At 40.6% G+C, this 24,793-nt stretch overlaps 2 protein-coding genes across 9 annotated transcripts in view; both read right to left on the bottom strand.

The window, feature by feature from the left end:
* The window catches only part of HERC5 (HECT and RLD domain containing E3 ubiquitin protein ligase 5), a 41,491-nt gene extending 32,884 nt beyond the window's left edge, over positions 1–8,607 (bottom strand). Inside the window, exons 1-4 of one of the 2 annotated variants that reach the window (XM_032332852.1) lie at positions 8,163–8,607; positions 4,709–4,829; positions 3,961–4,037; positions 1,059–1,280 (exon numbers count right to left, since the gene is read on the bottom strand). In XM_032332852.1, the coding sequence (XP_032188743.1) occupies positions 1,059–1,280; positions 3,961–4,037; positions 4,709–4,829; positions 8,163–8,445 (703 nt within the window). In that variant the 5' untranslated portion in view covers positions 8,446–8,607. The remainder of the gene's footprint in view (positions 1–1,058; positions 1,281–3,960; positions 4,038–4,708; positions 4,830–8,162) is intronic. The other variant, XM_032332851.1, reaches the window with a different exon arrangement.
* Positions 8,608–13,177: 4,570 nt separating this feature from the next.
* The window catches only part of HERC6 (HECT and RLD domain containing E3 ubiquitin protein ligase family member 6), a 62,533-nt gene continuing 50,917 nt past the window's right edge, over positions 13,178–24,793 (bottom strand). For 4 of the 7 annotated variants that reach the window (XM_032332857.1, XM_032332855.1, XM_032332856.1 and 1 more), the window contains 7 exons: positions 22,503–22,646; positions 20,446–20,612; positions 18,712–18,772; positions 17,395–17,465; positions 15,656–15,842; positions 15,466–15,568; positions 13,178–13,695 (listed from right to left, as the gene is read on the bottom strand). In XM_032332857.1, the coding sequence (XP_032188748.1) occupies positions 13,466–13,695; positions 15,466–15,568; positions 15,656–15,842; positions 17,395–17,465; positions 18,712–18,772; positions 20,446–20,612; positions 22,503–22,646 (963 nt within the window). In that variant the 3' untranslated portion in view covers positions 13,178–13,465. Of the gene's footprint in view, positions 13,696–15,465; positions 15,569–15,655; positions 15,843–17,394; positions 17,466–18,711; positions 18,773–20,445; positions 20,613–22,502; positions 22,647–24,793 lie in introns of those variants that run through there. The other 3 variants (XR_004283207.1, XM_032332859.1, XM_032332858.1) reach the window with 3 other exon arrangements.

Genomic DNA, 24,793 nt, shown 5'->3' with positions numbered 1-24,793 from the left:
CAGTGTTGGTACACTTATTCTGGCCTAAAACTGGGGGTGAGGCAGTGGTCAAAGGGCCACACACAGGAGAACACATATGTGAAAGTGTCAAGCCACTTCCCAGAGCCCACTCTTCCTGTCAGCCTAACTTGATTAACTTCAATTGCAGCATATCTGGCATTTCCAATTCCCATCTAAAATTTAATGAACATAAAGATTCTCTTTTTTTCTTTTAAATTCTCTACTACAGCGTTCCTGCCCTATAATACCTCTCCTTTCTTTTCACAAGTTCCCTGTGAAAGCACTTAGAGGTTCAGCAAAAACAGTTTTAACTGCTCTTTATTCCTTTCTCTCCTTTGAATATTTTTCCATCACTGACTATGGTTTCTCCTGAGGGCCGTATCAGGGAAAGATGCAATGTATGACCACGAACCCAGGGGAAAACAGGTACATTACAACAACTGATAAAGCAGCAGTCTGCCATACCTGAAAACTCCAAGACCGTATTCAGGATCATAAGAAAGTTTGCCATCTGCTTTGTGGATGTAGTTCAATAACAGGAGTAACAGGTTTTTTTCCCTTATCTGCGTATACAGATATAACTAATACCTTACAGACTAAGATTAGAATCTGTGAGTTGCTAAAGAGATCATTGGTATTCTTTTGTCCTAAAATGGAGTAGTAACAGACATTTATGTGCAAAGGCACTTCGGAGGTCATTTCATCCAAATGCATCACTTTATAGAAAAAGAAAACAAGGCCTAGAAAAAAGTTAAGTGACTCAGCCAGGCCCTGCCATTAGTTAACTGCAAAGTGGGAAGCAGAGACCAGGTATTCTGATCAGTGCAGTGCTCTTTCGCTTAGCCTACACAACCCTGACAGACATCTCAATCACAGCAACAACTTCTGCTATGCATGTCTCCTAGATTGCTTCTGCCCTGAAGACAGAGATAACCAGGAAGAAAAGCACCAATGACAGTGAAGATGTGAACCATTTTTGACAGGGAGGCTTGTGTTAAATTCATCTCTCATCTAAGAAATCTATTTGATAATATGAACTTGAAAATACAGTTCCATACCGTCAGTGTGGCCCAGGCCTAGTTGACCCAAATCATTTCTTCCCCATGAGTAAATGTTTCCAGACATGGATAAGGCCATGCTGTGGGCTTTTCCCGCAGAAATCTGAACCAAGGGGACTCCTGAAAGGTGCTCCACAATCTGTGGTGTGGGGATTGAGGCAAATAGTCTTCCAATTCCAAGCTGGCCATGTAAATTCTGTCCCCATGCAAAGAGCTCACCACCTTGACATAAACAAACAAAATGCTGCCTTATTAAGTTTGAAGTACAGGAGACATTAACTTCGGGCATTATGTATGTTATCCATACTATACTATCAGTATCTTACATTCCACTTCCCAGGTCTGAAAGAAAAACCTGAAGCAATCTCCTCTTTAGCAGTAACAGTTATACTTCCTTACCTTCTGCTTCAAAGGGTAGAGTTTGTGTCCTTGCTTCTCCAAAAATTATCTTCCGAGATTGTGACCAGTAAGAGCCCCTGAACATCCCCCTCTGCCCCACATCACTACATGATGGGCTTCTTTAATGGTCACGTCCCTTTCAAAAAATATACATCCGGAAAAACTAACCCTCAATGTGAGGGTATTAGGAGGTGGACCTATGGAAGTTGACTAGGATTAGCTGAGATCATCAGGATGGAGCCCTCTAGAATGAGATTAGTGCCCTTATGAGAGATTCCAAAGAGTTCTCTTGCCCTCCCCACTGTGTAAGAAGATGGGCCCTCCACACAGACACTGGACCTGCTGACACCCTGAATTGGACTTCTAGCCTCCAGAATTGGGAGAAAGAAATTTCCGCTGTTTAATTCAGCCAATCTATGGTATTTTTGTTATAGCAGCCCAAACCAACAAAGACCAGAAGAATGAAGCTACCTGAATATACTATAACCAAATTCAAAGAATGGGCCCATGAAAAACAAAACATTCTACATCTAAGAAAACAGAACCTAAAATTAAAGTTTTCCTTCTGTCCACCCACTCTGTTCACGTGCCTGAAGATTCTAAATAATGTATAATTTGAAATTACAGCACATTATCTTCAAAGAGTCTGCACCTCCCTCTGTTAACTGAATACATGGAGTGTGCAGAAAAGTGCTGAAGTGTTTATCTAATGGAACTGACAATATACGAATCTCAAAAAATATATCAGAGAATTAACACTTACTGAGCACCTCTTTGCAAGATACCATGCAGAATCTGGTGGGGGGCAGAACTCTCCTTCAAAATAACACCATGAGCCTATCAGCCAGTAAGAATATAATGATGAGGGGCACCTGGGTGGCTCAGTGGGTTAAGCCTCTGCCTTCAGCTCAGGTCATGGTCCTGGGGTCCTGGTATAGAGCCCCGCATCAGGCTCTGCTCAGCAGGGAGCCTGCTTCCCCCTCCCTGTCTGCCTGACTCTCTGCCTACTTGAGATCTCTCACTGTCAAATAAATAAATGTTAAAAAAAAAAAAAGAATATAATGATGAAATGATCAATTCTCTTTCTTGCTTCCCTAATTTTCATTCTTCCTAGATTATGATTTACCAGTATTAAACTCTGAATATCTCTTTTGCCCCAGTATCATTAGACCCTAGGCTTCTATTTTATTTTTATAACCTGAACAGGGTAGATACTCAAAACAAAATGTGTTCATGAACGGATAGTCAAACAATCAGGCCAATTTTTTCCAATGCAAGTTCATACTCTCAAACTTCAACAGGGCCCTCAACACAGGTCAAAAGTTGAATTATTTACTTCCCTTTTATCTCAACTTCCTTTTAGTTTGTTTTTATCTGTCCTATGTATTTAAATTTTTTTTTTCCTTGACCCTGAATTCCTATCTATCACCATCCTGTTATAATTATTCCTCCATGGTCAAGTTTCTTTAGGAAGTAATCTATATTCACTGTTTCAACTTCCCACCATTATGGTGTCTGATAAGAAGTAAGAAATATTAAAGGCTGAGAGAATCCCTGAATTCAAATGGTAATGTGGGAGCACATCAGAGGCCTGCAAACTGGCCACAAGAGCAGACCCAAGAGATTCTAAGTTCTCCTGTCATGGGAGATGAAGAAGTTCTTGGAAAAGGTAGGAAGGTTCTAGAAAAGGGTAGCCCAAGCCTGGTGCTGTTTCCAGAATGATTTTGATTATTCAAAATATTTTCACTGTTTCCTATTTGAAAAATAAAAACACAGAACTGTTGAAATAAATCTCCAGGGTCAAGATGGAGCCATTCCTATCCAGGGTGCCATGTCAGCAAACTGACTTACATGTCCCTCTAAATGTTCTGCTTGGCCAGAAACACCATATATCCAACCAGTAAGCCAATCCTCAAACACCAGGCCAACTCTGGGCTGTATACTTATTTCCTCATTCCCTGTTCTTTCCAAATAAGGTTACATACACAATCCCAACCAATCATGCCCTAATATTGCACTGTGACTTCTAAGGCTCTATAAAATTCTCATTCTTGCTGGAAATCCTCCCAGGAGAGTGCTCCATTGTTTGTGATACACTGTACTCCCAATCCATCAACTGTTGTCCTTGAATAACAAAGGGTATTCAAATTCCTTACTAAATTGTTTTAGTTTTGTCATTTGAAGAGTACAATGTAAGAACAGTAAATATGGAAACCTGAAGATTTTACACATCCAAAAATTCTCTTACTTTCTAACAAGTGCCTGGCTGGCTCAGTTGGTAGAGCATGTGACTCTTCATCGACTCTATCTCAGGGTTGTGAGTTCAAGTCCCATGTTGGGCCTAGAGCTTACTTTAAAAAAAAACAAAAACAAAGAAGTGCCCTGAACTATATCAAATTCAAAACCATTATTCTTGTCTGTCACAAAGTGAAGCATATACATTCTACTCATTCTACATATACACACATTTATTCCCTCTAAAAAACAACAGTCCAGAAAGTACCTTTTGAAAGTGCAAGAGAATGATAATCTCCACATGTGATCTGAATGATACTTTTTTCTTGTAAAATGCATTGAAACCTGATGAGAGAAAATATATTTTATGTCAATCACTGTAATGGAAGTCACAACATCAATGTTATAATTAGTTGTATTTCATTGGGACTGAAGCTTAAGGAAAAATTTAAATTTATTATTTTACATTCAGTACATCTAAAATTATAAAAAATACTACATGTGTTTTAGTTGGTGGTTTAAAAGGTAAATAATGTGCACTATATAATTATAATTAGAACGATCCTAAGTCTCTCTTGCAAACAATAATTGTATGATACAGGAATAATACAAAATGAAAATAAGTTCTAAGTCACAAGATCTACTAGGAAAAAGTCTCACAAATCATTCCATGATAATGTATTTTTCTCCTGCACTGAAAACTTTTATTTCTGATAATCTAACTCATAGGATTATTATGACCGATAAATGAATCAACGAATGTGCAAGTCCAATTTGGGGTGAGGCAGACCAACAATCATTTCTTTTAAATGTCAAAGCAACACATGATGTCTATGGACATAACTTGGTTGTATCTCACTGATGGAATTCACTGATCATTTCAGAATTGTTTACTTAAGAGCCACTATGTAAAAGCAGGAGACAAGGTTCATATAAAGTAATGTTTTCCTACAAAAATTGATTGCCATTTGAATAAATTTTAAGTAATTTTTAATAAAAGAAAAAAGTTCCCTTACCTTGCATGTTCTATGCTATAGTTGTATTCAAATGGTTTTCCGTCTGAGGATAGAATCAGCATATGCTCTGCTCCTTGGTCCACAGAATGTATCTTCATTTTTTTCCCTAACTTAATGCATTCTGCAGAGCAAACCCAATCAGGAACCATCATCACTTAGGTTATTACCCACTATTATTATTTATTTCATTAAAATATGCTTAAAACACTTGAAAAAAAATTTCAATTAGACAACCTTTGGCTTAACATGAACCTCTCCTTAAAGAAAAATTCAAGAACAAAACCAGACAAATTAGGAATGACTATTGTTTTAACCATGGATTTTTTTTTTTTTCCAAATTGGGAAGGCACTGATTTATTCTTTGTTTTAAATTGAATATAGTTTTGGGGCGCCTGGGTGGCTCAGTGGGTTAAGCCGCTGCCTTCGGCTCAGGTCGTGATCTCAGGGTCCTGGGATCAAGTCCCACATCGGGCTCTCTGCTCAGCAGGGAGCCTGCTTCCTCCTCTCTCTCTCTGCCTGCCTCTCTGCCTACTTGTGATCTCTCTCTGTCAAATAAATAAATAAAATATTTTAAAAAAAAATAAATAAATAAATTGAATATAGTTTTGGGGCACCAGGGTGGCTCAGTCAGCTAAACATCTCTCTTGAGTTCAGCTCAGGTCATACATGATCTCATGGTTGTGAGATGGAGGAGCGTGGAGCCTGCTTACATTTCCTTCTTTCCCTTTACTCCAGTCTCTCCTTCATATAAAAAACTTTTTAAAAATTCAATATAGTTTTTAAATAACCAGTTAAAATATTTGCTTTTAGATTCCTGTTTAATAGTTTGAGATAGAGAAATTAAATTTGAAGAGACGGAAATGAAAAAGTCTATAAGAAAATATAACAGTATCTGGATGGCACTAACTTGTTTTAGAAAAAAATATATTGTGTATTTTGAAATATACTCTTTCCAAATACAAAACAAATAATAATAATAAAATTCTCCTAATTGCTCCATATAGGAGCCAAGTTCTACATTTTGTTTTGTTTTTTAATATATTTATTTATTTATTCATTTGAGAGAAAGAAACCACTGGGGAGGCAGAGGGAGAGGGAGAAGCAGGCTACGTACTGAGCCAGCCAGGAGCCTGATGTGGGGCTGGATGGATCCCAGGACCTGCAGATGATGACCTGAGCCAAAGGCAGACGCTCAACCATCAGAGCCACCCAAGCACCCCCAAGTTCTATAATTTTAAAAGGAAGAATTGTGGTTGAGGACTTATTTTTTTTTAAGATTTTATTTATTTGACAGAGAAAGACACAGCAAGAGAGGGATCACCAGCAGGGGGAGTGCGAGAGGAGGATGCAGGCTTCCCGCTGAACGGGGAACTTGATGCGGGCCTCCATCCCAGGACCCTGGGATCAAGACCCGAGCTGAAGGCAGACGCTTAACCACTGAGTTACCCACGTGCCCCTGAGGACTAATTTTTAAGGAGACATGCTGCTAAAAGAATTTTTATTGGCATTACTGCATATTTAGCCCTTCCTAAAAGTTAAGAGATTTTAAAAGTGTCCGCAGTTACCATTTACTCTTACCTCATTTAATTTGTTCACAAAAATTGGATGTGGGGATTTGTTTTACTTCTCAGTTCTAACCAAACTGGGTTTATTCATGTAAAAATATCAAAGCACAAACCTTCTTATTAGAAATGCTTTAAGAACCAAAACAGTATGGTAATAAAGAAAAAATGGTTGAACAGACTAATATTTTTCAGATATCAGCATTTCCAATCAGTTGAAAAAAAAGTTACTTATTAAAGGTAAAGGGACATCAGACTAACCATTTGGAGAAACAAATAAATCTAGATTCCCCTACATCCTAAAATCAAACTGATTTTCAAGTGCATCCCAAATTTTAACTTTAAAAATTAAAGCGTTAGGGGTGCCTGGCTTGCTCACTGGGTTAAAGCCCCTGCCTTGGGCTCAGGTCATGATCCCAGGGTCCCGGGATCCAGCCCCGCATCGGGCTCTCTGCTTCGCAGGGAGCCTGCTTCCTCCTCTCTCTGCCTGCTTCTCTGCCTACTTGTGTTCTCTGTCAAATAAATAAATAAAATCTTAAAAAAAAAAAAAAAGAAAAATAAATAAAATAAATAAAAGTGTTAAGGAGAGCCTGGGTGGCTCAGCTGGTTAAACCCCACACAGACCCTTGATTTCAACTCAGGTCTTGATCTCAGGGTTATGAGTTCAAGCCCCGCGTTGGGCTCCACCGAGCCTACTTCAAAAAATAAGTAAAAGCTGGGGTGCCTGGGTGTCTCAGTGGGTTAAGCTTCTGCCTTGGCTCAGGTCATGATCTCAGGGTCCTCTAATAGAGCCCCGAATCAGGTTCTCTGCTCAGCAGGGAGGCTGCTCCACCCTCCCCCCCCCCCCGCCCCCGCCTGCCTCTCGGCCTACTTGTGATCTCTCTAGGTCAAATAAATAAACAAAATCTTAAAAAAGAAAAAAAAAAGGTAAAAGCTTAAAATTGCTAATAAAATGGGTACATTAAAAAACAAGAACAACAACAACAAACCTGAGTATGGATAGCTGTGTAACACAAAATCCTTAAGTCTTAACAGGAAAGATCGATGAAGGAAGACTATAAAGTAACAGCAACTAAAACATCACAACGTCTATGCTATTCTTACTCAATATTCAAATAACGCTTCAAACAAATAAGAAAAAGATTAACAACTCAATTTTTTAAAAGCCAGTTTAAGATATGAACAAGCAGTTCACCAAAAAAGGAATGCAAATCATCAATAGAAAAAGAAAGAGATGCTCGACTTTCTTCACTCAACAGACGGGCGAAATTTCCAAGATTAAGAATGTGGCCCTTCGCTTTCCTCCACCATTAAAATCGGAACCACAGCTCCTGACCTCATCCACGGAGATTACTACCACCTCGGCCAAGGGCAACTGTAGGCGTTCTTTAAATCGTTTGCATATATATGATATTGTCGTTGAGAACAATAAAACTATTATTCTCCAAAGGCTCACAAAATCGGAGCCGCTGTGTTCTCCACAGCAGCGAGCGAAAAGCAAACTTCGACAGAAACCAACGCCAGAGGAGGGCTGGCCGCGAAGATGCAGTGTGCACGCGCTCTCCGTCCGCCCGGGCGACTTGCAGAGCACGCGACCCAGCCCTTGCCACCGTCCTGCAAAATCGGCGCCAAACGGGAAAGCGGATAAGGGAGCGCTCAGACACTCGCACGCGCGAAATTCAAAAGCCACCCGGCCCGGCGCCTTTCTGAGGCCACCGGTGACCGCGGCAGCGTCGGGTCCCCTTCGGGGCTTCCCTTCGCGTTTAGAGAAGGCCCGCCACACCCACCCTCGGGCAGCTCCGCCAGCGCTGCTCTGGGGGTCCCCGGCCGCCCACCCTCACACCCCCAGCCCGAGATGGAAGGGCCCTGGGGGCACCGGCCCGCCCACTCACTCGGCTTCTTGGCGCCGCCGCTCCCCGCCGGCAGCTGGTGAACCTCGACGCCAGCCCCTCCGCGCTCTAACACCACGAGGCGCCCGCGCGTGCAGCACATCTGTCGCGTCGCCTCGGTCCTTTGGGGCAGCGCTCTGCGGAGGCCGGCGGCGCTGGGGAAGAGCCAAAGCTGAGTGCCCGGCGGCTCGGCGGAGCGCCGCGGCGCTGGGGGTCGCGACGGCGGGTCCGGCCTGGGAACCGGGCGCACGCCGCCGCGAGCCCTCCTTCGCGGCCTCTGCTCCATCGCGGCTTTCCCGGGCTCCACCGCCGCGCGTCTGCTCTCCGGGTCTCGGAGGAGACGGAGCTCCCGAGAAAACCGTCCGCGGCGTCGCGGTGCGCAGCCGGAGCTAGCGGACAGCGCAGTGGCGTCGAGGAACCGCAGCCTCGCCTGCTCCGCCCCCGCTCAGACGCCGGGCTCGCAACGTGCTGTTTGGGGGCGGAGCCCGCAGCGCCGGGAAGAAACGAAACCGTCGCTCTGGTTCGGGGGCGGGATAGAGAAGGAAAGGGAAAGGGAAACTCGGACGGGTCACGGAGGGCTTGGAAGGCTGCCAGAGGACGCAGGGTGCTGGCGGACGACGGGATGGGTGGGCAGGGCTGAGCGGACGTCCCCGGGCTCGCAGGGGCCCCCAGAACGCCTGGACCCGGTCGCCTGGGAAGAAACACTGCAGTTCCGCTAGGAGGAGCACTGACACAGCGGACCTGCCGAATTTCCAGGAACCACTGTGGCGAGGGAAGCGGCTCCGCTCAGCGTTCGGTCTGGGGCTCCGCCAGTCGGCCGCGAGGAGACTGAAGTCGAGAGCCGCGCGGCGGGTCCCTCCGCCCGCGCCGCGGTGCCTGGCAACCGCGGAGGCGCTTTCTGTCAGCACCGTTTGCCTTTTCGAGAATCTCTTACACAGGGAGTCAGCCCTGCGCGGTCTTTGGTTTTTTCCTACGCTGAGCTTAATGCTGTTGAGGTTAATCCCGTGTTTCGTCAGTATTTGGTCAGTCAGTAGTGATTGTTGGTTGGTAGTTCGGCGGAGGGGTAGCAGTTTGTCCATTCACTGATCCACGGACATTTCCGGTCTTTCCAGGGAATAGAGGGGCTATGACTGTGAGCATGGCTTGGGGCGGGTATCTGTTTTCTTTTCTTGGGAGTAAATACCTAAAAATGGAACTGCTGTATCGAATGGGAAATGCATGCATGCATATGATACAAGAAACTACCAAACCTTTCCAAACTGCCGTTTTGCATTCCCTCCGGCAATTTATGGGAGTGCCAGTCCCTCTATATCCTCGACATTTGGTATTTTCAGTCTTTTTAATTATAGCAGTTGCAGTCGTCTATACGCCTATCTTTTGGGTTTTTTTTTTTTAAGGATTTTATATTTATTTGAAAGATTCAGCGAGAGAAGGAACACAAGCAGGGGGAGTGGGAGAAAGAGAAGCAGCTCCCCCCACCCCTGAGCAGGGAACCCGATATGGGGCTCAACGGACCCTGGGATCATGACCTGAGCCAAAGGCGGACGCGGAATGACTGAGCCACCCAGATGCGCCTCTATCTGTGTATCTTACTATGGTTTTCATTTCCATTTCCCTAATGCTTAATGATGTTGAAGCATCTTTTCATATGCTTATTAGGGCTAACCTCTGTCTTTTCCTTGGTGAAGCGTCTATTCACATCTTTTGCCATTTATTAATTTGCTTATTATCTCAAAGTTCTTTTCATTTATTACAATACCTTGTGTTATATCTCGTCCTTCATTAGATATGTGTTTGAAATATTTTCAACCAATCTGTGGCTTGTTTTAAAATGTTATGAAGTGTCTTTTGAAGAGCTGATAGTTTTAATTTTAATGTAATTTATCCATTTTTTTCTTTTACATAGTTAATGCCTCTTTTTTTTTTTTCTTTTGTCTTAGGAAATCTTTGCTTAACCCGAGGTTACAGAGATTTTCTTATATGTTATCGTCTACAAGTTTTACAGTTTTAGGTCTTTGTTACATTTCAAATGAATTATTCTTTATGGCATGAGGAAAGGCTAGAGGTTCATTTTTGTCCTGATTTCCCATTGTTCTACCTAGCCTTTCCCCATTTGAATTGCCTTAACATCTTTGTCAAAACTCTGTTGGCTATGCGCAATTGAGTTTATCTCTGGACTAAATTTACTGTGTCCCCTTGATCTATATTTTTGTTTATACTCTAAGACCACACTTGATTACTGTAGATTATAATTAAGTCTCAAAATCACTTCATTCAAATGCCCACCATTGTCCTTTCTTCAGTGTTGTTTTGGGTGTTATATTTATTTGTTTGTTTTGGCTATTTTAGGTCCTCCCCATTTTCATATATATTTCAGGATAAGTTCATCGATATCTACAAAACGGACTGCAGGGACCTTGAGATTGCACTAAATTAAATCAGTTTGGGAACTGATTTAATTATCAGTGTGCCAAACTGAATAAATCAGTTTGGCACACTGATAATATTGATTCTTGGGTCCATGAGCATATCTCTCCCCATCAATTGCTTTTTTAAGATTGGTTTATTTATTTGAGAGAGAGAGAACTGTGTGCCCACACATATGGCACTGGCTGGCATTGAGAGTCTCAGGCCGGCTCTGGAGGTCACAACCAGAGCCAAAACAAGAGTCTGAGGCTTAACCCACTGCAGCACCAGGTGCCCTTCCCCGTTAATTTAAAGCTGTTTTTAATGTCTTTCAGCAATATTTTCTGGGTTTTAATGTATAGTGTAACATGTTTTGTTAAATTTATCCTTAAGTATTTATCTTTTTATATTATAAATAGTTCTTAAAATTTGAATTTATGATTGTTGTTAATATATGTAAGTACTTAATTTTTATATATTGACCTTGAATCCTGAGACTTTTCTATATTTACTTAACAGTTTTAATAGGTTTTGGTTTGGTTCGGTTTGGTATTAGATCTGTTAGGATCTTCTGCAGATAACGATGTAGTCTATAAATAAGATAGTATTACTTTTTCCTTTCCAATCATTATGACTTTTCTTTTTTTCTTTGCCCTCTTACATGGAATATACCTATTGTATAAGAAGTGATGAGAAGCACCCTTTCCTTGTTAATAGTTTTGGAAGGCATTTAGTCTCTTACCATTGAATGTAAGGTTAGCTCTTTGCAGGTTCTATCAGGTTGAGAAAGTTTCCTTCTGGTTCTAATTTGCTAAGAATATCATACATAAGTGGCTATTGCAATTGGTCAAAAAATTTTTCTGCCTTTATTGAGGTAATTATATGGTTTTTCTTTTTCTTATTACAGTGAGATCTAATAGATTTTTAAGTGCTTTTCTGGACTAAACTCCACGTGGCCGCAAAGTATTATCCTTTTTATATTTTGTTGGATATGTTTGATATGTGAAAATCTTAGAAAGTTTTTTTTGTGTGTTTCTGTTCATGAGAGATATTTGTAGTTTTCTTTTCCCGTAATGTCTTTGTCTGACATTACATGAGAGGTTTTGACATGAGAGTAATACCAACATTGTACTTAATTGGGCGGTGTTTCCTCTTCCTCTGTTTTCTTTTTTCTTTCTAAAAAGATCTTATTTTTAAGTCATCTCTATTCCCAACTTGGGGCTCAAACTCTTAACTCCCAGATCAAGAGTTGCATGCTCTTCTGACACTCCTCTTCCTCTGTTTTCTGAAAGAGTATGTGAAGAACTACTATAGTAGGGGCACCTGGGTGGTTCAATCTGCTAGCGTCTGTCTTCTGCTCAGGTCATGATCCCAGCATCCTGGAATCTAGCCTGCATAGGCTCCCTGCTCAACGAGGACTCTGCTTCTCCCTCTCCCTCAGCCACTCTCCCCACTCATTCTCTCGCTCTCTCATTGTCTCTCTCAAGTAAATATATAAAATCTTTAAAAAAAGAAAAGAATTGCTGCGCTGTCTTCCCTAAATATTTAGTATAGTTCATCCATTTGCATTAGAAAAATTTATGTTGGAATTGAAAGTCCTGAAAAATACAACCTAAAAGTCAAGTGCCTAGGGATCCCTGAGATTTAGAGGTTACCTTTTCCCTTAAAATTCAAAGAGAATACATCTGGGCCCCCATTCCATTTATTAGAGAAACCAGACATGTCCAAAATAAATCTGAAGATTCACTGGGGCTTGTGTTTCTAAGGACCACCCCACATACTAGTGTCTGTAGTAAATTCTCTCTGTTCTATCTATCCTCTGGTGATCCTCCCCTCTTTCCACATCACCACCCCGACATGGACTACACCCCATGGTGTTTGTTTTCCAAAAGTACCGTTGATATATGACATCATCTCTGTATGGTTTGCCATTACAACAGGCATTTATAGAACAGATTACAGTTTAAAATGTAATATAAGATAGAACTAGTGTACAAAATTCATTGGTCATTTATAGCCATATTTCTCTTTCTCCTTTAATTCATTCCATAGCCATATTGCTAAGACATATTTCATGTCCTTCATTCTCTCCAACTACCAATAGATAGGAGTTCCTGGTTGGGGTTAGAGTTTAGCCAAAATAATGATATATGCATTTAGAATATTCTTGGAACACAGTATTGAGCATAAGTAATTCTTCAATGAATTAATGAATCCTTTAACATTTAGATTTTTCAAATAAATTACTCAGCAGTTGGCTAAAATAAAAATTCTGGAGACATACTAGAATATAAAATATACATTTACATGCCTCAAAAACATGTTGAATTATTACTTTTTCAAACTTAAGCATATCTTTCATATTTACAGACAATGTGTTTATTAGATTTACAATATTTTTAAAAATATGTTAGCAGGGCACCTGGGTGACTCAATGGGTTAAGTTTCTGCCTTCGGCTCAGGTCATGATCTCAGGGTCCTGGGATCGAGCCCCACATCCAACTCTTTGCTGAGCAGGGAGCCTGCTTCCCTCCACCCCACCTCTCTGCCTGACTCTGCCTACTTGTGATCTCTGTCTGTCAGATAAATAAAAATCTTTTTTAAAAAATCTATTAGCTTTTAATATTGTTTATTTGTAAATGATAATTATTGTTCAGGAATAATTTGGTAAAAAACCGAACATTCTGATAACAAATTTAGGGATCAAGAAATGTTGATTCATTTTTAAAAATCACTTTTTTTAATCCCTCTTGATTCATCATTTTATTGTTTATCCCAACATTTGTCAACTAATTCTACCTAAAACTTGTCAACACTTTGTGCTACTTAGACCTAAGGAAGAACAAAAGAGTCGAAGGATGAGGGCTTAAGGCTCTGAGGCCTCACTGAAACTCGAAGGATCACTGTTGCTCTGTGACTTGGACAGAGGCAAATCCTCTGTTGCTGTTGATGGCTACTTGAAGGGCTTCCTCCACTTTTTCCATTGTAGAATATTTAGGAAAGTCCAGAATATTGTGACAGGTCAGCGCTCTTGGGTAATCTGTTTCACGGAAAGTTTCAGGACAGCGAAATATGATTCCCATTTGCTGTTTGCCTCTTACAGGCAGTCTGTCATTTCCCCTAAGAAAAACTAGAAAGGAATAAATTTTGGTTAAGATATTTCATAGAAAGAGCAAAACGTAAAATGAAAGGGAAGAAATTAATCACTTCATTCAATAGATACCACTGAGTACCCTTGTGTAGAGAGAGCCACATAGGGCCATGTAGAACATAGAAAAATTATGACATCTGGTCTTTGTCCTCAGTGAGTTTCCCTCAGTGAGAGAAAATCGCATACATGAGAAGAGCAAGATACATGGAAGTTTAATTTAGCTCAGCTAGGAAGGCTGAGGTGAAGAGGCACTGAGACTGACGGGCAGTACCCAGCTGGGTGAGCAGGGAGACTACAGGGGTCCCATCTGGCTAGTTAGTTCTCCAGGAAAGGCAGAAGGAGAAAGCCCAAGAAAAAGTCAGAAGTATGAGGATGTAAGTAAACGCACTGAATGCACAGACAGTGGAATCAATGGGCTGAAGCAAGTTTCCCTCTCATTAAGAGAGATTAGACAGGGATTGTGGAGAAGTAGTTTAGGTTTGTGAAGTTAGAATTGTCCTCCGATGTCCTCAAGAGCAACAAAAATAGCAAAAAGATATATATCTACAGAATGACTGAAAAATTGGAAGGGAGGTGAGGGAATAAGTAATTAAATCTGTCCAAGGGAAACCTTAGGGTTCCCACCAAGAGAAGTCCTCGTATCACAAGCCACAGTTTATTGATTCAGAGCCTTGGCTTTGGATCAGCCTAGTGGGTTCAGAGTCTGTTTCTCACACTTGCCGGCTGTCTGAATATAGGCAAACTACTAAACGCATCAAGCCTCTTTTCCTCAGATCTGAAATGAGGAAAAAAATAAGTACCATACCTCAAAACATGGCTATGAGGATAAAGGGAGGTGACAGATAGGAAGTGGTCAGTACAATGCTTGACACAGAGTTAAGCACACAATAAAGGCACTGGTATTATCATCAGTGGAATTGCTACTAGTATTATTTCTAAAATAGTATTAGAAAAATATACATAGTTCTAATTCCATAGGACTTTGATAAATAAAGATAAGAATGTGAGAGTGAAGGCTTGATTAGAAGGCAACTAGTAATATTTATTATTATATTTTTCGATGGGAAACCAGGCTTATATAAGAGAAAGAACATTGATTTAGAAAGCCTGGCTTTGCTATAAACACGTATGACCCACAATTAAGAATGACTTCATGGGACCACCTGAGTGGCTCAGTTGGTTAAGTCTCTGCCTTTGGCTCAGGTCATGATCCCAGGGTCCTGGGATCAAGCCCCATGTCAGGCTCTCTGCTCAGCAGGGAACCTACTTCTTCCCAACTCTTTAAAAAAAAAAAAAAAAAAAAGATGACTTAAAAAAAAAAAAATGACTTCGTGGTGGGGTGCCTGACTGGCTCAGTCGGAAGAGCATGTTAGTCTTGATCTCGGGGTGATAAGTTTTTTGTTTGTTTTTTTTTTTAAGATTTTATTTTTTTATTTGACAGACAGAGATCACAAGTAGGCAGAGAGGCAGGCAGAGAGAGAGGAGGAAGCAGGCTCCCCAGCGAGTCGAGAGCCCGATGCAAGACTCGATCCCAGGACCCTGAGATCATGACCTGAGCCCAAGGCAGAGGCTTTAACCCACTGAGCCACACAGGCGCCCTCGGGGTGATAAGTTTAAGCCTTATGTTGGGTGTAGAGATTACTTAAATAAATTAATTAATTAAATAAAACATTTAATAATGACTTCATGGCAAATATTCATCTTTTAAAAAGATATATAATTATAAATCCATCTATTAGTAATACTTACAGAGGAATTTTCTCTTTTCCTCCAGAGTTAATTTGTGGAAAGCTTTCCAAAACATCAGTATAGTTGGATGTGATTTGTGGTATCCTTGATCATATTGTGAATTCTTGAGAAAAAGAGGAAGAAAAATGGATTTTAGGGGGAATATATAGAAGTTGTTTGAAGAAGTGGGGGGACTTTGGTTATCACCAACCTCTTCAAACTGCTTCCAGTCATAATCAGTATTTCCAACCACTGCTGCCATCAGTTCTTCGGGCTGGAAAAGTTTAACAAGTATTTCCTTGTCACAGACTTTATAAAATCCTCTCTGAAATTCCTCATAAACTGCCTTTACAGAGATGTTAAAAATGTAATCAATGCATGCAGAAACATAATCTTTCCTTGTGGGAAGAAAAAAAAAGCCAATTACATATTTCACCACTGACTAAAATATTCTCTATTTTGCTCTTTTAACAATTTCTATTAAGAAAGAAAAGTAAATTATTCAGAGGGAAGTAAAATCCTGTGGTCAGCTGAAGGAAGACACCCTGAAGTGTGTAGCAGAAGGACAAAGACTTTGTTTTGCTGCTCTTTCCCTCCGAGAGAGATATACTTTTAAAACAGTCATCTGTACATGTCATTCTCTGGCTTAAAATCTTTCAAAGGCTTTCTTTCCATTGCCCTTAGAGTAAATTCCAAACTTTTGGATCTGACTACTGCCTGACACAGCAGCCTCTTCCCACTTGGCATTTGAATCTTTGACCTTTGATAGTTGCAGGGTGGGGGGCTCCCGTCTTTCTTAGAGTTGGGGCCACAGCATGCACTGCTCCCTCGTTACATGCTGACTTCTGTCAACCATCAGAGAGGTCCATAGCAACAGGACAGGTTCTCAGGGTTGGTCCACTGTTCCTCTCTCCCTCCTCTCTCAACATCATGTGTCACCGTGTGGAAATCATTTCTGCAAAAGTCTGTCTCCCGGGGCGCCTGGGTGGCTCAGTGGGTCAAGCCTCTGCTTTCGGCTTGGGTCATGATCTCAGGGTCCTGGGATCAAGCCCCACATAGGGCTCTCTGCTCAGCAGGGAGCCTGCTTCCCCCTCTCTCTGCCTGCCTCTCTGCCTACCTGTGATCTTTCTCTCTGTCAAATAAATAAATAAAATCTTAAAAAAAAAAAAAAAAGGTCTGTCTCCCACCTCCTCCCCCCCACCCTGATGAATTTCCTGACAGCAGGAAGAAGGTATGTCCACGTGACAGCGACCAGAAACATGGAAGTCTCCCACCCTTTGAGCAGCTTCAGGGACTGCCCTAGCGGAGTGTCCTATCTGACTGCCTTCTGCCATCCCCTGGAACCAGTAGTGTGCTGGTAAATGGTTAACAACCAGTTCTCTAGAGAGAAGAAAATGGTAGGGAACCCTTATTTGCAGCATTTGCCAGTTTTGTGGTGTAAATATTCCCACCATGGCTGATTTCATGCTACTAATACCTCAATAATAAACTCTCAACATTTTTGAAAAATGAACATCAGCTCTCACAAGCAGATGCCAGCTGGTTCCAGCATGACACTACTGTAAATCTCTTAACTTTCATCACGATGCTCATCCTTACTGACATCATATTACATAATAATTTATTTATATATGGTCTTTCTGCCCCACTGGAATTGAAGCTCCAGGTTTTGTCTGTCTCACAGCTGTCTCTCTGACACCCAGAATAGGACCTGGTACAGAGGAAGGGCTCAAAAATAATTGTTAAGTGAATAATTAGTGAAAAGTTCTGCAAAGGGAATATTTAATCCTGACTCCTTTTCCCCGTTCCCTTAACCTGTAAACTTTTTATCTTTCTCAGAGATGAGGAGCTAAAATGATCATCTGAAAAGCTAAAATACATGTATAAATTACAGTGATAACAAATACGTTATGTGTACTCACAGCAGATGTTCTAAGTCTCAAAACTTACTTGTTGCTTTGGTCTACAGGTTTAGAGATCCCATTTGGAATTAAATCAACATCCTTTTTGTCCCAGTGTATCTGTAACCAAAATATATTTAGTACCAAATATGAAAGAAACTGAATAATTCAACGGTAGGGGACACGGGCAGGTCATCCCACTGAGGGGCCACTTTAGCATAAAGATTATTTCTGAGTTAAAAGCAATCAAAACCCAGCAGAATCAGAAAAAAATAACAAAATTTTTAAAACCTCCAACAGATTCAGGAAAAGCTCTTCACCTCCCCCCCACAAGTGTCTGAAAATAATTTAGATAGAGGACCTGCTCCAGGAAGAGAGCTACCATCACAGACAACTACATAGACTCTGAACTAGGCATGGTGGATAGAGAGGAACCTAGCAAGGCCCATTTGATCGAAGTCCTCTATGTTGGGGCACCTGGGTGGCTCAGCTGTTAAGCGTCTGCCTTGGGCTCAGGTCATGATCCCAGGGTCCTGGGATTGAACACCGCACTGGGCTCCCTGCTTGGCAGGAAGCCTGCTTCTCCCTCTCCCACTCCCCCTGCTTGTGTTCCCTTTCTTGCACTCTCTGTCGAATAAATAAATAAAATCTTAAAAAAAAAAAAATCCCTCTATGTCGCATTGTTTCTGAGCTGCCCAACAAACATTTGTTTACCAAACATTTGCTCTTTTTCATCTTCCTGTAAATTGCATTTCTTCTCTCTGAAGTCCTAGGCCCCTACTTTTCCTTAGTTCAGAATGACATATATACGTCATTTTGCCTGTCTTTGGAATTCCCACGTCTGGATGGATTCCTTGCACATACAAAATTAAATCTGATATTCTCCTTTAATCTTTGTCATGTCAATTTGATTCTTAGTCCAACTAGAAGGACTTTGAAACAATAAATTCTTCCTTCCCAATACAACGACAAAACCATTATTGCCAGGACATTCTTCCCTATAACTATAAATAACTGGGAACTAAATAATTATGTAGTTCAGCCTTTTAAATACATATAAAAATTAAAAAGCCTACCCTGTATATGCTGTATATAGTCTTAAGCATTTAGTGGTTTACGTTGTTCACACTGATTGCATAATTGCTGCATTTTCACTTTCTTTGAGACTATATAATATATAAACATGAGGTATCAAAGGAGGAGCAGGTGGGCGGAAAGTCAATAATACAGAAGTGAAATATGCTCAAAAAAGGAATCCCAAGGGGGCAGGGTAGAAAATTTTTAAAAAAAGAAATCCCATATTTAAGGTAATATAATAAAAATTATTCTAAAAAACAGATGAAAGCTAAACTACATTGGTACTCACTGAAAAATATATGCAAAGTTCTTCTCCAATGTCATCAGCTTCATTTAGAACTTGCAAATTCCTAATGAAAATTTTCATTTGAAAAGTAATATTTAATTAAAGAAATAAAAATTATATTCTCGATCTTCTCAAATTTCAAAAATAACAAATGTTCAGTAGAAAAACTCTTGAACAATAAAGAAATGTATAAAATGCCATGTAAATGTCCTTACCTTCCCGCTCCCTCTTCTTAGAGTTAACCTTGTTTTACAGTTTTGTTGGGCCACTGCTAATATATAGACACTGCTGTGTCTTGATGGAAATTACAGAAAGGAACCCCTTCCTCTAGACCAGTGATTCCCTATCAGGGGAGATTTTGACCCCTAGAGGACATTTGGCAAAATATGGAGATATCTTTGGTTGTTACAATTAGGGGGAAGGTCACTACTGGCATCTAGTGGGTAGCAGCCCCCTTAGCTGTTAAATATCCTACGACGCCCAGATCAGCCTTCCACAACAAAGAATTATCTAGCCCCAAATCTCAGGTGTTGCCAAGGCTGAGAAACCCTGTTCTCTAGAGTGTCAGGGCATATAGTGTAAATTCAGGCAGTTTACTCTTACACAAATAGTACGTCAGAAGAAAATCCTTTTCAATTTGTTGCCAACTGTGTATTTTATGAAAAACTTTTTAACATTTGCCAGTCTGTAGGCACAAAAAGGACTTCTCATTTTCATTTATATTTCCTTAAGTACTAGGAAGATTGAGCATATTTTCATTTTTTGATTAGCCATATACGTGTGTGTGTGCGTGTGTGTGTGTACACACACATACCCTCAGCCATATTTATCTGTGATGACACACACACACATATATATTTATATTTATACATCGGCAATACTAATCTTTTGTCTATCATCTATGTTGCTAGTATTTTCCTCACAGGATATAGTTTACCTTTTAACTTAGAACAAGTATTTTTCAATACTTAAAAAGTTGATGACATGCTGATGAATTTAAATAAATTAAATGACAGTGCTTGCGTCACTCCATTGGTTAAGCATCTACCCTCGACTCGGGGCTTGATCCTGGGATTCAAGCCCCACATCTGACTCCCTGATCTGCGGTGGGGGGGCCTGCTTCTCCCTCTCCCTCTGCCTGCTTCTCCCCCTGCTTGTGCTCTCTCTCTCCATCAGATAAATAAATAAAATCTTTAAAAAATTAGTTGCTTAATTAATTAAATGACTAAACATGATTTATGAAAATAAACATAGCATGCATGGTTCTCATTAAAAATATTATTTCCAGGGCACCTGGGTGGCTCATTGGTTAAGCATCCCACTCTTAATGACCTCAGGGTCATAGGATTGAGCCTCACTGGGCTCTGGGCTCAGTGTGGAGTCTGCTTGAAATTCTCTTTCTCCCTCTCTCTCTCTGTCCCTCTACCCTTGCTGTCTGTCTTTCTCTAAATGAATAAATAAAATCTTTCAAAAAAAAAAAAAAGAATACTGTGTACAGTTTCCATCTAGATAAATTTAAGATACTAGGCTCTGTTGTAGGTTGATAATTAGAAGAGCACTTAGCTTTTCCTTATTCTTGAAGGCATACTTTATTATAAGTCTGGCTAAGATTCAAATTCATCAAAAGAGTATACATTTATAGAAATTGAAGACCTTGTCTCTGTGTGTATGCATGATTAACATCATTTGTTCCTGAATAACTGAGACTTAACATAGTTCTGGAAAAATACTACTTACTTTCCCAGAAGAGGACTGAGTTCTTTTAAATCTTGCAATGATGGCTTCTGGCCCAGAAGTTTCTTAAACAGAGCCAGTGGAAAAGGAAGGTTGGCAACATTTGAGTTGTTTAGGGAGAGTCCACACAGGATCCCAAAAAGGAAATATCTCTTCTTTTCAAATACAGGCTGGAAAAGGAGAAGAAAAAAAATCCCTAAAGTATTAGAAATAATCAATAATGCAAAGGGATAATTAGATTAGTAAAAATTGGTTTTGGTTTCCTTTTCTAAAAGTCACAAATTAGGAACAAAGTGGGTTTCAGGAAAAGAAAGTTTGAGCTTCTTACACAGGCTTTGTTACAATTTAAATTTCTTCCATAAGATAAAATATAAACTAATAGTTCAGAATATTAAATAAATGAATCTACTTTTTGTTACTGAAAGTATATCTGGAATATTAAAAAAAATACGCTCAGATAGCCTTATAAGCCAAGGTTGTCATTATTTAATGTTATCATCTTTGCCTTCAAATTCATGTAGAAAAAAGACACAACCGAAGGAAGAGTACTCTTTATCTGCACTTTCATTGTGCATCAGGCATGTCATGTGCGTCAGACAAGTGTGTCCCCTTCGGTGATACTGCCCTCAGCCTAGGTGTGCTGACAGGGACAAGCATATGGGTCAGGGAAGGTGACTGATGCTGTTGACAGTGAAGGTGGGTGGAAAGAAGGAAAGAGTCCTGATGAAACGGCTTTACTCTTTGTACTTTGTAGTCCCAGATGAGGGAAAACACTGGCCACCTCTTGCCGGACCATCACTAGAGTGCAGCCAAGAGACAACTAGCCTGAAAATCCTAAATGCATTTTTAAAAAATATTTTATTTACTTATTTATTTACTTATCAGAGAGAGAGCACAAGCAGGGGGAGCTCGGCAGGCAGAAGGAGAAGCAGACTCCCTGCTGAGGAGGGGACAACACGGGATTTGATCCCAGGACCCTGGGATCATGACCTGAGCCAAAGGAAGATGCTTAACCAATTTAAGCCACCCATGCATACCTCTAAATGCATTTTTAACTTCTATGCTTATAATAGCTGTAAGAAGTAAATAGAGCATGTAGATTGAGGGTATTACATGAGTAGCCCAATGTCATTCGCCTGCTAACAGCAAAGCTGGCCCTGAAATTTATATAAAATTCTAGGAAATTCAAAGTACTCCAGAATGACAAAAATCAGATCAGTGGCTGTGTGGGCATGGGGCAGGAAGTGTGTGGAGGGTAGAATTAGAAAGGCGTATGAGGAAATTTGGGGGAATGATGAATATGTTCATTATTTTGATTTTGGTGATAGTTTCATGGATATATTTGTAATCAAAACTTAGCCAAATTGGGGCTCCGGGGTGGCTCAGTAGGTTAAAACCTCTGCCTTTGGCTCCGGTCATGATCCCAAGGTCCTGGGATTGAGCCCCACATCGGGCTGTCTGCTCAGCAGGGAGCCTGCTTCCTCCTCTCTCTCTGCCTGCCTCTCAGCCTACTTGTGATCTCTAACTGTCAAATAAATAAATAAAATCTTTAAAAAAAAAAAAAAAACTTAGCCAAATTGAACATATGACGTGTAGGTTATTGTATCTCAAATATACTTCATAAAAGCTATTTAAAAATTTAACATGCAAAAAAAAAAAATTTAACATGCATAGAAGCACCTGGGGATCTTATAGAATACATGCTCTGATCTGGGGTGGGACCTGAGATTCTGCTTTTCTTTTTTTTTTTTTTTTTAAAGATTTTTATTTGTTTATTTGACAGACAGAGATCACAAGTAGACAGAGAGGCAGGCAGAGAGAGAGAGAGGGAAGCAGGGCCCCCACCGAGCAGAGAGCCCCATGTGGGACTCGATCCCAGGACCCTGGGACCATGACCCGAGCCGAAGGCAGCGGCTTAACCCACTGAGCCACCCAGACACCCAAGATTCTGCTTTTCTAATAGCCCCTAAGTAATTTACATTATTATTATTATGGTTTTCGTGTTGCAGTATATGGTATACTTTTTCTGTCCTGGAAAACTGTAAGAAAATAAGACTTACACTGACAGGAAACCACATATAAGAACCTTCTTCAGGATATATGAACATTCCATATTCTGTCTTGGTCATCTCTTCAAATATATAGTAGAAGAACTCAGCTATCACCCCGTACCCTGGAGAACGTATTTCTTTAATAAATTCAATCTGAGGAAAGAGAACACATTCACAGGCTCAGATTTAAAATAGGATGCCTTGATCTTCGTGAAAGAGTTTCCCAAACCTCCTGCCATCATCAGAATTCCTGGAATCCCATATCCCTTCAATCCCACACCTCACCGCAATCTGTTCTCCCTCAATTTCCTGCTGAGCAGCAGATGCCGTCAACCTAGTCACAGACAGATTAGTGTGTGTGTGCGTCCTCTACACCGCCACATGAACCAAGTAAAGAGGGATTCTCGCAAGACTAAGCATTCACCAATTATTTTGACTAGAGTCTCAAACAACATTTTGATGTGCTTCAGGTCCCTGGTTCTTCCGTCTTACTGTCTATCTTCATCTCATCATTCAGATTTCACAACTTTGCCTCCAGTCAATAGCTTTTTCTCCTGCCTCTTCCCTCATTAGAACTTCTGACATATTACCCTCCCAGTCCCCCTGGCTTTAGCACCTTTGAAGGAACCATCAGACCAGATGGCCCATAGCTCTCATGTATGAACTATCCTTTTATTTTTCTTTCTTCAGTTCTACTATTATTTCCTTTTTACTTTACTTTTCTGAAGATTTTAGTTTTAAGGAATCTGTACACCCAACATGGGGCTCAAACTCACAACCCTGAGATTGAGAATTGCATGCTCCACCAACTGGCTGAGCCAGCCAGCAGCCCCTTATTTATTGTTTTAAATATTTTTGAAAAAATTCATTTTTTAATAATATTTCAACTTATCACTATTCACACTGAACATGTATGGCAGCTTAACCTACCCAAGTATGAAGTCTGAGAAGCCAAAACTGTTCTAGCTTTTTAAAAAGTTATGCTGTAGGAAATGTCCTTCTGTAAAATCTACCTTTATGGCCAATATTGTCCCAGTTTTCCTGTTACTACTCTAACTACTTTTCTGCTTCCTTTCCTGGCCAATTTCTTTGTCTCTTATTTGTTTTCTTTTAAAGATTTTATTTTTCTTTATTATTTATTTTTTAATTTATTTATTATTTCTTTATTATTTATTTTTCTTTATTATTATTTTTTTATGTTTTTCCATCTGTTTATGAGGACTGACAGATACTGAAATAGCAAATGCCTTCCAACAATGAAATGTAAACAGCAGAACAATAATTCAACAGGATATTTGTTGTTTTGTTGTTGATATTTTGTTGTATTCTCAAAATCTTGATTTTATGTTGCTATCTACAACACAAGCATCTTTTTCTGCAAGTAAAGTAATTCCTTGGGCGCCTGGGTGGCTCAGTGGGTTAAGCCGCTGCCTTCGGCTCAGGTCATGATCTCAGGGTCCTGGGATCGAGTCCCGCATCGGGCTCTCTGCTCAGCAGGGAGCCAGCTTCCTCCTCTCTCTCTGCCTGCCTCTCTGCCTACTGTGATCTCTCTATGTCAAATAAATAAATAAAATCTTTAAAAAAAAAAAAATAAAGTAATTCCTTGTTTGGTAGGGGGAAAAAAACCCATAACCACTATTCATGGTGTTCCACAGAGAATGCAGGCTTCTGGATGTCACATCACTAGAACAAATCCAAGAACCACCATCCTAGGTGGTTCTCTAGGTTCTCCCATCTCTAGGGGAGCAGGCTCTATAAAACCTCAGTGACAGAAGTCATCACAAGAAAAACCGCTGTTAGGGAGAGGTTAACCATCCCATCTCCTGAGTCGTTCAGAATCCTGGCGGCTGCATAATTGATCTGCTTGCTGGAAGACATTCAGGTTTCAGAGGCTGACCCCAAGGTGACACATATTTAATATTTATTTATTTATTTATTTTTAAAGATTTTATTTATTTATTTGACAGAGAGAGATCACAAGTAGGCAGAGAAGCAGGCAGAGAGAGAGGAAGGGAAGCAGGCTCCCCGCTAAGCAGAGAGCCTGAGGCGGGACTCGATCCCAGGATCCTGAGATCATGACCCGAGCCGAAGGCAGCGGCTTAACCCACTGAGCCACCCAGGCGCCCTAATATTTATTATTTTTGACACAGAGAGAGCATGTACTCTCACAGGGAGGGAGGGGCAGAGGGAGAGGGAGAGTCTGAAGCAGACTCCCCGCTGAGTGTGGAGCCTGAAGCATGGCTCATTCCCATAACCCTGAGATCACAACCTGAGCCAAAATGAAGAGCTGGACACTTAAT

This window comes from Mustela erminea, chromosome 2 (genome assembly GCF_009829155.1).
Source record: "Mustela erminea isolate mMusErm1 chromosome 2, mMusErm1.Pri, whole genome shotgun sequence".
In the NCBI taxonomy this organism is placed as follows: domain Eukaryota; kingdom Metazoa; phylum Chordata; class Mammalia; order Carnivora; family Mustelidae; genus Mustela; species Mustela erminea.
Note: the sequence above shows the minus strand (reverse complement) of the source record. Positions and strands in the feature narration are given on the sequence as shown.